The following is a 14,455-nucleotide window of genomic DNA, read 5'->3' on the forward strand; positions in this document are numbered from 1 at the left end:
ATAAAGAATTCGAATGAGAAACCGCAAACCCTAGGTGACTATCAAAAGGATTTTGTTTAAAAGTACGGTTTGAAGGGGAAAAATAAATAGAGGAAAGGCTACCACTGCTATGGAGGTGACGTGGTGGCGTTTCGGCTAGCAGATGGTGGCCCGTGAACAACACGAAGCTCCAACACCGGTGGGGTTGGCTGTCGTGAGGAGAGGCAAACCAGATTTGGTGGTCACCGAATGAAACTATGATGGTGGCCAACGACGGACAATAAGAGAATGGTAGGGAACAAAGGTTGATGGTGACAAACTTCAGTGAACAACTTCTCAAGTAACAAAATAATGTCAGACGATACTGGACATCGACAAACGATGCCGTTGTGGAAAACGACTAGAGTTAGGAGACTAGACAAAAATCAGAACGAAATCGACTTGTTCTAATACCAACTTGAGATTGAAACTATAAAATAATTCTTGAGAGTTTGAAAGATCCCTCTCACTCTCATTCTATATATAAAAAAATTGTGATAAAAATAAATGATGAATAAAGTAATCATTAACAAAATATAATTATGACAAATAAAATAATTATTCTACCAATTTGAATATAAATAAAATTCCATGAATATTATTAGAACATATAAATAATGTTATTATTAATCTAACCAAATAAAAACTTGTTCCATTTTAAAAGAAAATAAATATTAACGAAAAACTGTACATGGAAACAGTAGGCTATCCAAAATAAAATAAAAGATAGAACAGACTAAGTATATATGATATAGATAACATCACAAAATAAATGAAGAGATATTACATTATATACTCTCAAGAAATAAGGTAATATAATACCAAATTAGAGCATATTTTAAGTGTAATATCATTTTTATTATTCTTTAGGTGACATAATTAAAAAGTAACAGATCAAATGAGAAATTTACTTTTTGTCAATATGGATATAAGTTTAAAAAATATTTGCAAATATTTTAAAATTTACAAATATTTAGATACAGTGAATATTTAAAATATAATTGTTTAAATTAAAACTTAAATAGAATTACAAAAATATATTAAATATAAATTAAAATTTAATTTTAATTAAATTAATCTAATAAAATATAAATTAATTTTAATTTTAATTAAATTTAACTTAATAAAATATAAATTATATTTCATTTTCATCTTTTTCAAATAATAGATTATATACTTATATCTAATTTGTTAAAAATGAATATTAAAATATCTATTATTATTAATAACAAATATTTACGAATATGGTCTAATTTTATTTGGATACATCGCAGGGTTAATTTACACAACCACACCAGCCGCATGCAATTTCTTCTGTCAGTGGCCTTTTACAAATAAGTTTGCCTGTTCCCTTCCTGATACCTCCGCCGCACCCTCTTCTTTTTCTTCTTCTCCTTCTTCTCAACCTCAGCTTACGCCGTTGGCCGGAGTCCTCAAGCACAAACCACCTGAAGACTCTGACCACGCTTCGCGAACTCCCTGACTGATCGATGGGAAAGAAGCAGAAAGTCGTTCTTCCGCCGGACCTCCCCCCTGAGGTTCCAGATGACGAAGTTGAGGTTTCCGACGAAGACCTCCAATTCATCAAAGAGAATCGCAACTATGCCTCCTTACTCTCCACCCTGGACACCCATTCAATCACCAAGTTCGACTCTTTCTTCCAATCCTCTGTCCTTTGTTTTCATAACCTTTTATGGCGCCCTTACTTGCAATGCTACATTTTTGTGTAGACTGTTACCGAAAGTTTCGAAGCTTTTGTCACGATTTTTAAATAGGGAAAATTTCAAATTTTTGCAGTTTGCGTTTCTGAAACCTTTTGTTTATTGTCTGCTTTGACTGTTTAGGTGCATAATTTGGGAAAATATCTGAAAATTTTATCTCGCCGTTTGTCAAGATAGAAAACTTATCGTTCAAAAACATCCATAGCAATAAGCTTTAGAGTGACAAGAACTTTTTCTACTTTTTGCTTTAGAACAATTTTATGGGTTCTTGTACTCTGACAAACTTGAGCCTGTTATTTCAATTTTTAGGGTAAGCGTGCAACTGTTACTTGTCTAGTGTGGAAATGTCTTATTGTATCTGTTTAGCCTATGACAGGAACCCAATGCAATACAGGTATACATTTATACTATAGATAGAAAATAAAACTATTAGAGAAGAGAACCCTGTAATCCCAACTATTTCTCTGCTTAATAAAAAGCTACTACTCAAATTTTCCCTACATATCTCTCTCGTTCCTTTGTATGTAACCTCACTTCTACTCTTCTATCATTATAGCTAACTCCTTTTCTTCCGTATTTCCACCCAAGATTACTCTGGTGGGCCCAAAATAGTTGGCCTTCTGGTACCTTATACTAGGTTGCTATGATTCTATAGAAATTGGAAATTTATCAGCTTATGTCAATGTGTATTGTGATGAGTTTTATATGATAAGGTTACTTACGAAATGACATTCTCACACATCTTCAGGCATGTTACGCGGGTTGCTGATGCCAAAGACGATGCATTGGAGAAACTTTATGAGAAACGCATGCAAAAAAATGCTCTCAAGAAAGAAAAAGAAGAAACTGGTTTGCAGGTTGATCGTGTAGATGCTCTTCCAATCAAGACATTGGATGGAAAACTCCATTACCGGACAGGTATCTAGTGTTCAAGATATGCATTGCTATCTCAAGATTATTCTTTACTTTTAGATCTTTTATCAAGTGCTTGGGTTCTCACAACAATTCTGCAGCTTCAAAAGCCGTATCAGAAAATGATCTAAGTGAAGAGGGAACTGCAGAGGATGCCAATGCGGATGAAGGTATGGTGAAGCTAACTAAGGCTGAAAAGAGAGCCAAACTTAAGAAAATGAAGAAAGAGGCCAAAAAACAAGGGAAAGAAGTGGCTAAAGCAGAAGTGGAAGAGACACCACACGCAGCAGTGCTGGTATTATCCAATCAAATTAAAAACCTTTTTAGTCTTTTTATGGTTTCTCAAATCTCATTTTCTTTTCACATCTGATACGATAACAATTTTCAAATGGAATGCTTTGTGAAAAAAAAAAAAAATACAAATGGAATGACAACAGAGGTAAATTTTTTCTTAACTGGTTGCATGTAACATTCACATTTTGAAGTTTCTGATGAATAATGTGTCACACATTAGTATAATGCTAATACAATGCTAGCTTGCATCCTGCATCCTCGTGTCCTCTGACAAGTTGTCAGCCAGTTGAGCTTTTAAGTTACTAATGCTAACTTTTATGTATTTATTTTTTTGTGTACAACTTAACTTTTTATGCATATTTATATTTGATATGTATCATATATTTCAGCTTTTATACTGTTATTTTATATGCCCATAACGCTATCCACTTGTATGATTAGAGAAATGATATCCATTAAATACGGAGAAATGATATCAGGACACTATTGTTAAATTATTTTCATGTATGGCTCACTAAGTAAAGTGTGTTTTATGATTGTTATTTAATAGGATCCACATTCCACAGAAGTTCACCTACTAACTGTATTTTCATATTAATTATCATATATTATGTTGAACTGCCTACACCTTTTACAAGGCTAAAAATTATTGAACTAGATATTGTGCATAATTTTTTTTATACTGTCTTTACTTTGTTTAGGCTGAGGTAAAGGAAGATCTTACAGCTGAGCAGACATTTGAAAGTAAGAAGTGTAAACTTGCAGAATTGGGGAATGCCTTACTTACAGATCCAGAGTCCAACATTAAATTACTGAAAGAGATGGTGCAACTATCTAAAGATAACGATCATACCATTGTTAAGCTTGGACTTCTATCCCTCTTGGCAGTTTTCAAAGATATTGTCCCTGGGTATTGCCTGATAGTTATATATTATAATGCACAGTTTATATGTAACGATATTATGATTATTTTGGCTTTGAAAATCAACATTAATCCTATTTTTAATGTGGCAGTTATCGGATCAGGCTTCCTACTGAAAAGGAACTAGAAATGAAGGTTTCAAAGACTGTTAGAAAGATGCGTTATTATGAGTCTACTCTTCTTTCAGCATACAAGGTTCACATTCATGCTAACATGTTATGCAACATACTAAGATTCCTTTATTTAACTGAATCATAGTTATTCAGTTCCTGTGCTTTCGATGGTGGTTGTTGCCTTTTTCTTGGACCTACTTCATTGGTCAATTTTTTTAAGATATATTGTTTGAAATTGTTACAAAATATGAACCTTGTTGATCTTTATTCTGCTAAGATGTATTTTTTTTTTGTCATGTTGTCAGGCATATTTGCAAAGGCTGGTAGCCTTAGAGAAGAAGCCTTTATTTCAACATGTAGCAGTTCGGTGTATTTGTTCTTTGCTTGATGCAAATCCCCATTTCAACTTTCGTGAAAGTTTGTTGGATGCTACTGTCAGAAACATAGGCTCTACTGATGAGGCTATAAGGTTCTATTGTATATTCGCTGTTGATAGTTCTTCATTATGTTAAGCTTTCTTCTGAATTTTATGGATTTCCCATGGAAAACATGAAATTAATTTTGTAAATGTTATTCTAATTCATCAGAAATGGAAACTATGTATGCTGCCATTTGGGTGATTAGACCAAAAGTCTATGGTAATTGGGTTCTTGTTGGATTAAAATTTAAAATGCTAGGACTGCCTTCTTTGGAATACATAAAAATTGTCTGTGATTTACTGGTCATTGGAATTTATAAATGTAAAGAAAACACATTTTCTTTCTCAATGGAAGTTCCTTTGAGGCCTTTGTTAGTGTGTTCAAATTAATTTCTTGTGATTGAGGTGGTTTGGAGTGGGTATATAGAGAATATTTTACCAAGTTTTGAAAACCGTACCTTGTCAAAAAGAGTTGTAGAATATGTTATTATTTATGAGGTTGCATTTGATGGTTTAGCTTAACACAATTGCATCTTTTGTCGACTTAAACAACTATTTTGAAGAATAATACCTGCTTGAGGCGTGTAGTCAGTTATGAACTTTACCACAGGAACTTGTTGCCAAGTTTTATAATTAAATACCTTGTTTCATTCCATGATTCTATGTTGTGACATCATTCGCCCTCCCCTGGAAGCTGAGTCAGAAACTCAGGCATACTTCTAATTTCAGTTTCTCATGTAGTGGAAAGACATAATGTATTATTTACTTAGCTTTTGTTTTTAAAATTGACCCCTAAATCTTTTTGGAAGACAGTACTTTGTGGGTTATGAGTTATTAAGTGCTTAATATGGATACTGATTTTTTTTATTTTATTTTTTTATTTCATGACACTTTCTAGTTCTTGCTATATACCTAGTTGAAGTTTCTTGTTTCTTTTCAACAGGAAACTTTGTTGTTCCACGATTAAATCTCTCTTTACAAATGAGGGTAAACATGGGGGTGAAGTCACTGTTGAGGCAGTTCGATTGATTGCCGATTATGTTAAAGCTTATAATTGTCAATTGCATCCAGATTCTGTTGATGTACGACCCACCCTCTCGATAGTTGTATCTTTTGTTTGAAATCTATACTTCATCATTTTCCCGTTTCTCTAAACAGTTTCTACTTCACTTTTTTTTTGTGGTAAAATCAGTTTCTATCATTTTAAACATGTTTTAATAAAAATAAGGTTTTATCTTTTTAAGGGCACAAAACAAGTTGTGTCCTGTTGCTACGTTAGTGAAACCTATTTTATTTTATTGTGTGCAATGTCTGATAGAGCTGTTAAGTAACGTTTCTTTTTGCGATACCTCTTCAGGTGTTCTTGTCCCTTTCATTTAACGAGGATCTCTTGAAGTCTGGAAAGACAGAAGAGGATCAGAAATTAAAAGATAAGAAAAGTAAGAAAAGGAAACACTCTGATGTGTCAAATCAGTTGGAGAATGATAGAAAGAAAAGTAGGCAAGAATCGATTTCTAAGACGAGAGAGGAGGTTGAAGCTGATTACAAGGCTGCATCCTTTGCCCTGGATGTTATGGAGAGGAAACAGATGCAAACTGAAACACTCTCTGCTGTCTTTGAGACATACTTTCGTATTTTGAAGCATACAATGCAGTCAATCGGTGCCGGGTGTGTTTTATATATCGTGTATTACTATATCACGGGGAAATATTGGCTTTCTTGTTTTATAAAACCCTGTTTTCCATGAATTAGATACTTTATTTTTATGTTTATATTTTGTTGTGTCAATATTTCGTGCTTAATTTTTGTTTGTGTTGATCATGAAGTTTTGAATAATAATTAATCACTTTCAGTCACGATGGTTTGATAATTTTCCCTCACTTTTTTGCTCAGGCCTGAAGCTAACGCTGGGGCATTATCTGCTGCAGTGGAACCCCTCCCTTTACTTGCTCCTTGTCTGAAAGGACTGGCAAAATTCTCACATCTGATTGACCTTGATTTCATGGGTGATCTGATGAATCATCTGAAAGTACTTGCTTCTGGAAGTAGCAATTCAGGCAACACTTCTGACAAGTGTTCCAAATGTTTGACTGTATCGGAACGACTCCAATGCTGCATTGTTGCCTTTAAAGTGATGAGGAACAATCTTGATGCCCTGAATGTTGATTTACAGGACTTCTTTATCCATCTTTACAATCTTATTCTTGAATACAGGCCAGGAAGGTTTGTTTTAAAATTCAATATCCTGATGTCACCATTTTCCTTTTTTCAATGTTTTTCCCGATGACCAGTGTTTTCTATTGCTGAAATTCAGCCAGACATGCAGGATAGGTCATTTCTGTTGGTATGATATTCGTGTATTTGTTCTTGTGTGTTGTCTTTCATGCTAATTTACATTCATTAGTAAGTATATGTCTCACATTGAATAAAGATTTGACAAAATTATAGCATATGATCACTTTAAAAGTTCTATTTTGTGAGGTTATGTTTAAAATTCACTTTTTGAGATAGTGAGAGTTTATTGTAGCGAGATTTGTTGAACTTATCTGCCCTCATTTTTCTAATTAAATTATAGTTTTAGCCCAAGGTAGAGTTTGCTTGCATATATTGGCACCTAAAGCCCCAGGGGCCTTGTCATGAATGGAAATAAAAATTACTAACATGCTTTCACCTAACTTCTTGTGCTTTTAGAATCGATCAGTTCTTTTGATATATACTTTTGTTGGAAAACTGATCTTATTCCATATATGCTTGATGCGGACAGACACATGTGCATACATTGAAAGTATGGAATGGAAACATAAAGTGCTGTTGAATTTTGTTTTAATCTTTTCAAATTTTTATTCCTTGTTTCAACTTTAATGCGTGTACAAGGAAATTCACCTCATTAGCAAATCTTCCGGTTTGATTTTTATATTTTAACGTGTTCCAGTTCCTGCTTTATATTTATGAAACAGAGATCAAGGAGAGGTTTTGGCAGAAGCTTTGAAGATAATGTTGTGCGATGATAAGCAACATGACATGCAAAAGACTGCTGCATTTATAAAACGATTAGCAACATTTTCACTGTGTGTTGGATCAGCAGATTCCATGGCTGGTATGCTCCATCCTTCTTATCCTTCAATTTCATATGCACTACTATTTGGTAATGAGAAACTGGAAATATTTGGAAAAGAGAAACTTACTTACGTATTTAGTTATCCTTTGAACCCATTTCAGCCTTGGTCACAGTAAAGCATCTCCTTCAGAAGAATGTCAAATGCAGAAATTTGTTGGAAAATGATATTGGAGGAGGCTCTGTTTCTGGCACAATTCCTGTAAGCTTCTGTCATTGTTATTTGCATGCATTAAGTGCAGAATCTTTGCTTCATTTTTTCTCCTCTCTTTTTTTATAGCTTGAGAAATTTAATTAAATATGGAGAGGAGGGCGGTCAATAAGAGTGCTGATGTTATGATATCTTTTTATGGATATAGTTATTGTAGATCTGAATCATCTAGAGGTATAGCTAAAATAAAGTCTCTAACTGAATGCAAATTTTATTTTATAAGTTGGTTTTTGGAGTTGATATAAACTTAAACTCATTCTACGATATTAAAGTTTATGACTAAGTTTGTTGAGTCTATCATATCACTCGCAATTGTTTTGTTTTTGGATCAAGCACAAATATGCAGTCCTATACTCAAGATGTCCAACCCTCAACATGAGGAATGTGTTTAAGATCTTACATTGTCTAGAAATATGATTTAAACAAATAAGTAGGTATAAACTTCACAGTTAATCCTAAATCCACATTTGAAGAATGATAAAAGAAATAAGGAAATTAAACTGGGTATTGCAAAACAGGGAAGTCCTCCATTCCTTGTAAATATCCATTAGTGATATTCTCTTTTAAATGCATGTTTGAAGTTGAATTTATACAAAGTTAAGCATAACTTTTACGTAGGTTTGTCAGAATATATGTTGCGTAAATAGGCAATCTTTTTTGTTAGACACATCTGGTTATATATGCCTCTGCTAGTTTAAATTCATTTGTTCGTTCCCGTGTTTCCTTTCAGTGTGTTACTAGTTATTAAGTTACCTTCAGATCTATGACAGTAAAGTTACTAGATATTTTTGTTTTGAGATTAATGATAATGAAATGACAAGAGCATGATATAATTATATGGGAAAGGGAAATAAGGGAGCATGCTTCCTTTATATAAAACATTCTTTGAGAAAGTAACTGCATATGAATTTTAAGTCGAAGGGTCTATGAAAAAAATGCAAAACTTGTGAATTTCATTGCAAAACATTCTAGTGTTGAGCACTCTTTTATGTCTGTTTTTATGGATTGTCTCACTCTTCGGTATGCAGAAATATCTACCATATTCCACAGATCCCAATTTAAGTGGTGCCCTTGCCTCGGTACTTTGGGAACTCAATCTTTTGTCCAGCCATTATCATACAGCTATATCAACACTGGCCTCGGGAATTTCAAGTATGAGTACTGCACATAACCAGGTCCTTTTATCCAAGTCCTCTCCTCAACTAGCTTTCAAGGAAATGTCTCTGGACCAAGAATTATGTTTCACACAACAAAGTGGCAGTATAAAATTAAAAAACAAGAAACGATCAAATGGCCCTGCTGCATCCATTGGTTCTACAACTGTTAAGAGCTCATTTGATGACAATGAGTTGCAGAGGAAACTTGTTTCCCATTTCATGGTTCATCATGACATCAAGGAAAATGAAAGGTTGAGAAAAGAGCTGGACAGGACTGCATTATCGCTACAGCTATATGAACAATATAAGAAACAAAAGAAACAATCAAAACCAAGGAGATGATCTGCCATTGCATTGTGATGTATGGCCCCATAAGTTCTAACAATTGTTGCATCTTATCTGCATTGCTTCCATAGCGTCCACTTTTTAAGTTATGCAGTTACAGCTCTTCTCCACTTGAGATTATGTGTTCCTAGCTCACCTCATTTGAGTGCCTGAAACAGGGATCGGATACTTTTTCAATTGAATTAGTAGTAACAATTAGAGGCTTAGGAGTGTTAGTGATGTTGTATTGTTATTTATTTGCCATTTATAAATCGAGAGTGGTTTAAGGCACAATCAATTTTGTAATACTGCCTTTCTTTTAAATGAAAATCGGATTTCACTACTGTATCATGAAGACGCATAGTCAAGTGTATTTACTATTGAATATTGGTTAAATATAGAACTTGGTTTAGTAATTAATGGTGAATGTATACTTTCTTATAGAACTCTGAATTAAATCTAAGAAAATTAAGCTTCCGATCTTAACGAAAGGAAAATACTTTTATTGAGTATTTGTATTTTACATACCTTTGATAGCCAGAAAGGAATGCTTTATTACTCATTTTTATGTTTTTTTTTTCTCTCACGAGAGCATAAGCTTTACGGTTATTTTCTAAGTCGATAATATGTTTCGTCGCTGATAAAAAATTATTAATGTAGAAAACTCATCATGATATTTATTTTGTGTTATTATATTATAATGGATTAAATTGGTAACATAAATCTATTATAAATTACTAATACATTTATATAAAAAGTAGAGTAATAAGGATAAGCTAAATTTTTTCGTTAATAACATGTTTACAAATTTGATATAATTAATGTGAACTTAATGAAATTTGATTGTCATTTGCTTTATTGAAAAGGGAGAAGAAAGATATCATTGAAAACTATTTTTTAAGCTGATCTGGCTGATGCATGTAATGTTAGACACTGGAGTGGTTGTGGCTACCATTACATTGCTTATTTATTTCTGGTTATTTAATTATTGAAAGCAAGTATATTGAATTAATTTTAAATTACCTGGCTTTTTGGTACATGATTCAGCAACAACAGATAAATAAGGATAAGCTAATGAAAAAACGGTGAGACACAACTGCAGTCACTTTATCACGTCACATTAGCGAGATAAAAAGTCTCACGCGTGATTTTAGTGTTGTGCGTGAAAAGTAGAAACAATTGGATGTGACACCAGAATTGGAAAGCTTTTGCTTGTCAAGTACATGATTTAATTGTACAAAGTCATTACGTTTCTAAATATTTAAGATATAATGGAAAAACAATCAACTTGTGTTAGTGTAAATAAACAAGGTTTAGATGATAAAAACATTTAATTGATCAATAACAAAAAAAAAAAAACATGTTCTTGTGTGGTTGCCTTTTGTTTTAGTTTTATCAACCAGATCACATGTTTTCCCCCAAGGAATAACATAGTATTGAGCGAATTGCACTTGGGGAGGACTGGTATACAAAGAGACTGAGAATTTCTTTTTGACAGTGAAATATCCCAGATACAGTTAAATCAGCTGGTTATCGTAAAGGCATCAAGAATACAGAATGCAGCATAATGCTAACCAACACTCGATCAGAAGGAATTCACCTCCACTGCGTTCTTTCCTGCAAAATCTGACTTCAAGAAATGCAATTTGCTGCAGAAGTTGAAGTCAGCGTGCTGAATGTTGATAGAAGGGACTGGTTTGTCAATACAGAGCTTAATCTTCGGATTCTGCTTCCATAACCGGGAGAATGCTTAAAGCTGAAGCGCCTAGATGCATGCCCCTGATAATACCTCCATAACCAACTTTAATCTTATGGCAAAGAAGCAAAATGGAATCCCAAAGTGCGGTTCTTCCCTGATATAAAAACAGAGCTGTTAGCAAACCAATATAAAAATTATAACACAGTGCTGGTTCATAAGAGATCCATCGGAAAATCATGTTTAGTAGTTCACGATGTATAATATGTATTGAAAATAACAGTATTGCGGGTAAAATAATAATAGTATAAAATAAGGCTCAACAGCAGGCATTACCGACCTGAAGAGAAAACTGCAGTTTCTTATCCCAGTACAAGGCAAAAATTGGGGGACCCTGTTTTCCAACTGCCAGAATACATGCTCCAGGATGCAGTACAGAAGGGACAGTAGACACTACAGCAATGTATTTTTCTGGAAACCTTTCCTTAGGGGGAAGGACACCCAAGAATAATGGGTTTTTGCTAGACTGAGCTCCAGCATAAGACAAAGCATCCACATGTAACATCCACTTTGGATGTTCTAGGAAAGCACAGAACAGATACAACAGCAAGTGAGAATCAGAAGGTAGTTCAAGTGTCCACTTTTTATTCTTTTTATCATAAACCTCCCCACTTCCAAGATACTCATAATTCTTCAAGCAGGTTCCTTCCCCAAGCTCTGAAAATTAAGACAAGGTAACTAAAGTTAGGTTATATTGGTGTGTATGCTGGTGGCCATAAAATCAATCTTAGACAAATGATGTTCTGCTTCAATTTATTCAGGAAATCTAATGAAGGTTACTCTAATAAAAGCAGTATATCCATAATTCTGACTACCTCGGATCCTCTGCACAGTGTAATCAGCACGAACACTGCTTTGAGGAAGCAAACCTTTAACCCACTCTCCTTTAACCAAAGCTTGAAGCCTTTGGTGTTCGGTGATAGCATCCACACACTCCTGCATGATAGGAACTAAAGAAGTCTGCTGTGGGGACTGCTGTATATTAGATACAAACGATTTGGCTGTTTGCAAATATAAACCAGTAGAAATTTGTAAGAGCTCAGAAGCTATCAGCAAATATAATGAAATTTGGACCAAAAATCACATTCAATTGACAAATGTGAAACAACATACATTTGGAAGAATCTATGGCCAGCACTAGTGTAGAATGTAATTGATGAAGAAGCCCATCTTCATTGAGAGACAGCGTAGATTGCCAGTCTTGACTCTTGTCAATTGTTGGCAAAGTAGCAGAAGTAGACAGCATATCATTGCCCACTGGACTAATTGTGATAGAAATACCAAGTTTAGCAGCAGCTTGCATAACCTATGAATACGAAAATCTTAGACCCAGGGGGAATAAATTAACTTGGTTGATGTTCCAATCATGTTAGATGTCAGGGGCTTCTAGCATAAATTGACAAGAGCTTTTTTGTATACAATGCCAAAATGAGTTTTAAACTGTTTTTGCTAAGTTTGGATGGCTCATCTAAACATTATTTCATGCTCCTAAGACTATGACAACTTAAATTTCGGAAAAATAAAAAACTTTTGGAATGTTCAACCTTTTTGTGCTAAATATTAATAACCATAATCCACATTAGTCAAACCATAAGTGATTTTTAATAATTAACCAGACAACAGATGAACACAATCAGGAAAGTAGATTGACCAAGAATTAATTCTCCAAAACCAGTTCTACCCCATTTATTGGAACACACAAACACTCCATGAATATTTTAGCTCAAACATACTTTGTAATTGAAAAGTATTGTCACATATATTGAGTTTCACAAACAACACTTTTCTGATTGTTTAACCATGATTTGAACACAAGAATAAGTTGAACCTGAATGTGGCTAGTCTCAATCTTGTTAAGCAAAGGATTGAGCAGAACTGAAGAAAACCATTGCCTGAGTTGATCATGCCACTGTTCAATTTGAGGATAGATACCAAGATGTTCAAAAGCTTGAACAGATTCTTCCATAGACATTGGTGAAGGAAACTCACCCTCACCTTTCTTGGGGGGAGTATTAAACTTTTGAGATCCAGGAGACATCCTCACAGGCCTCAATGGCATAAGTCTTGTAGTTCCAGAGGTGTTAGATGAGCCTGTAACTGTATTAGGGCTCACTATCCCAAAACCAGGAACTGTAGGTGGTGGTGTAGACATCTTCCCCGCCGACACATTGATCCTTTCATCCACCTCAGCTAGGAATTTCTCCAGCTTTTCCTCTGACGTTATCTTACTAGCAGAGGAGGCTCTCCTGTTAGACCAAGGACTGGAAATCACAGAATCCACTCCATTTAGACCCCTTGGCGGCGAAACCAAACCCGGTGCAAGATACAACGACGCTGATCCTGGAGACCTCGAGGGAGTACCAATGGAACGAACAACCGCACCCCTGTTAGAATTTGAACTATCCACATCAATGCGAGATGAAGAACCCCGAGTGGGGCTGGGAATGGGCTGATGAAGAGGAACAAGCAAATCTGAAGAAGGAAATTGTGGTTTAGACTTGGGAAGCTTCTTGGCCGAATCAGGTTGTGCCAAATCAACCTTCGGCCTCACTCCTAAAAGCCCTTGTTGATGTTTGGTAAGCAAAATGTCAGTTTTATTAACATTGCCAGAATCAGACACAGGCTTAACTGCAACTACACCTCCAGCATACCTAGCCCTACGTAGAAACACAACTTTGAGGAGTGCAGAAACAGTTCCAATCAAGATAAAACCCACTAAAGCTTGTAGAGTCTTGGCAAGCCAATCTGAAGTTCAATAAATGGATCAAAAGTTACAAATTACCCTAATTAAAAAAAAATGCAATAAACAAAAATTGAGGTTGGGAACTTACAAGCTGTGAAAGGGGAAAAAGTTCTGAAGCTCAAAATGTCGATAAAGCCGTTTTCCCTGGCAATGTGCGAATAGTGTTATAAAGTGTGAGTTGTTAATCGCGTGAAGAAGAAAGTGTGAGTGTGCACCTGAAGATGATAGCAAGAAAGGCGAATGCGGAAGCGGCGAAGAAGGAGAGGATGGAGAGGATGGTAAAATTGGAAGGTTGAAGACTGTTGGAAGTGAGAACCGCGGAAAAGGAAGGGTTTTGATAGACACTGAACTTTGATTTGGGCGCAGAAGCCATGGAATTTGGGAACCAACCTCGTTAGGGTTTTGGTTTGGGGTTTAAGCTTCAGACTTCACACAAGAATTGCAAATACAAACCCATTTCTTCTTCTTCTTCCCTCGCTCCATTTCTTTTGTTTAAAAAACTACATTTTAATAGTTTATGTCACATAATTATTGTTATTTCTTTTCAATTTTGTTTTTATTATTTTTAAATTTCCTAATTTAATTATATATATACTCTAAATAATTCTTGTATTTACACTAATAAAAATATGTATGCTTACTTTTTTTTAATAACTAAAATAATAAAATTATAATTATGAAAATAAATATAATTATTTTTTATAATTTTTATTTATTTTATAGATAATTATTTAACTATTTAACTATAAAT

General features: G+C 34.4%; 2 protein-coding genes across 2 annotated transcripts; one reads left to right on the forward strand and one right to left on the reverse strand.

Annotated features, from left to right (window-relative positions):
- Positions 1–1,299: 1,299 nt before the first annotated feature.
- LOC106756373 (nucleolar complex protein 3 homolog) lies at positions 1,300–9,553 on the forward strand. Its single transcript, XM_014638770.2, has 12 exons — positions 1,300–1,663; positions 2,488–2,657; positions 2,753–2,946; positions 3,647–3,855; positions 3,960–4,062; positions 4,286–4,449; positions 5,342–5,480; positions 5,756–6,066; positions 6,292–6,621; positions 7,356–7,495; positions 7,618–7,715; positions 8,753–9,553. The coding sequence occupies exons 1-12, from the start codon at positions 1,509–1,511 to the stop codon at positions 9,221–9,223; spliced, it is 2,484 nt and encodes an 827-aa protein (XP_014494256.1). The 5' UTR covers positions 1,300–1,508; the 3' UTR covers positions 9,224–9,553.
- Positions 9,554–10,517: 964 nt separating this feature from the next.
- On the reverse strand, positions 10,518–14,179 carry LOC106776345. The gene is made up of 7 exons (XM_014663777.2): positions 13,920–14,179; positions 13,793–13,848; positions 12,790–13,706; positions 12,075–12,267; positions 11,777–11,962; positions 11,242–11,618; positions 10,518–11,058 (listed from the first exon to the last, which is right to left on the reverse strand). The coding sequence occupies exons 1-7, from the start codon at positions 14,075–14,077 to the stop codon at positions 10,918–10,920; spliced, it is 2,028 nt and encodes a 675-aa protein (XP_014519263.1). The 5' UTR covers positions 14,078–14,179; the 3' UTR covers positions 10,518–10,917.
- Positions 14,180–14,455: the final 276 nt, after the last annotated feature.

Source organism: Vigna radiata, chromosome 2, assembly GCF_000741045.1.
Source record: "Vigna radiata var. radiata cultivar VC1973A chromosome 2, Vradiata_ver6, whole genome shotgun sequence".
Classification (NCBI taxonomy): domain Eukaryota; kingdom Viridiplantae; phylum Streptophyta; class Magnoliopsida; order Fabales; family Fabaceae; genus Vigna; species Vigna radiata.

Coding starts and splice junctions, on each gene's coding strand:
- LOC106776345 (XM_014663777.2), bottom strand. CDS start 14,077: ATGGCTTCTGCGCCCAAATCAAAGTTCAGTGTCTATCAAAACCCTTCC. Junction 13,707..13,792: donor TTTTTCCCCTTTCACAGCTT/GTAAGTTCCCAA, acceptor ATTGAACTTCAG/ATTGGCTTGCCAAGACTCTA. Junction 11,059..11,241: donor AACTGCAGTTTTCTCTTCAG/GTCGGTAATGCC, acceptor TTTTTATATCAG/GGAAGAACCGCACTTTGGGA.
- LOC106756373 (XM_014638770.2), top strand. CDS start 1,509: ATGGGAAAGAAGCAGAAAGTCGTTCTTCCGCCGGACCTCCCCCCTGAG. Junction 2,947..3,646: donor CACCACACGCAGCAGTGCTG/GTATTATCCAAT, acceptor TACTTTGTTTAG/GCTGAGGTAAAGGAAGATCT. Junction 7,496..7,617: donor ATCAGCAGATTCCATGGCTG/GTATGCTCCATC, acceptor AACCCATTTCAG/CCTTGGTCACAGTAAAGCAT.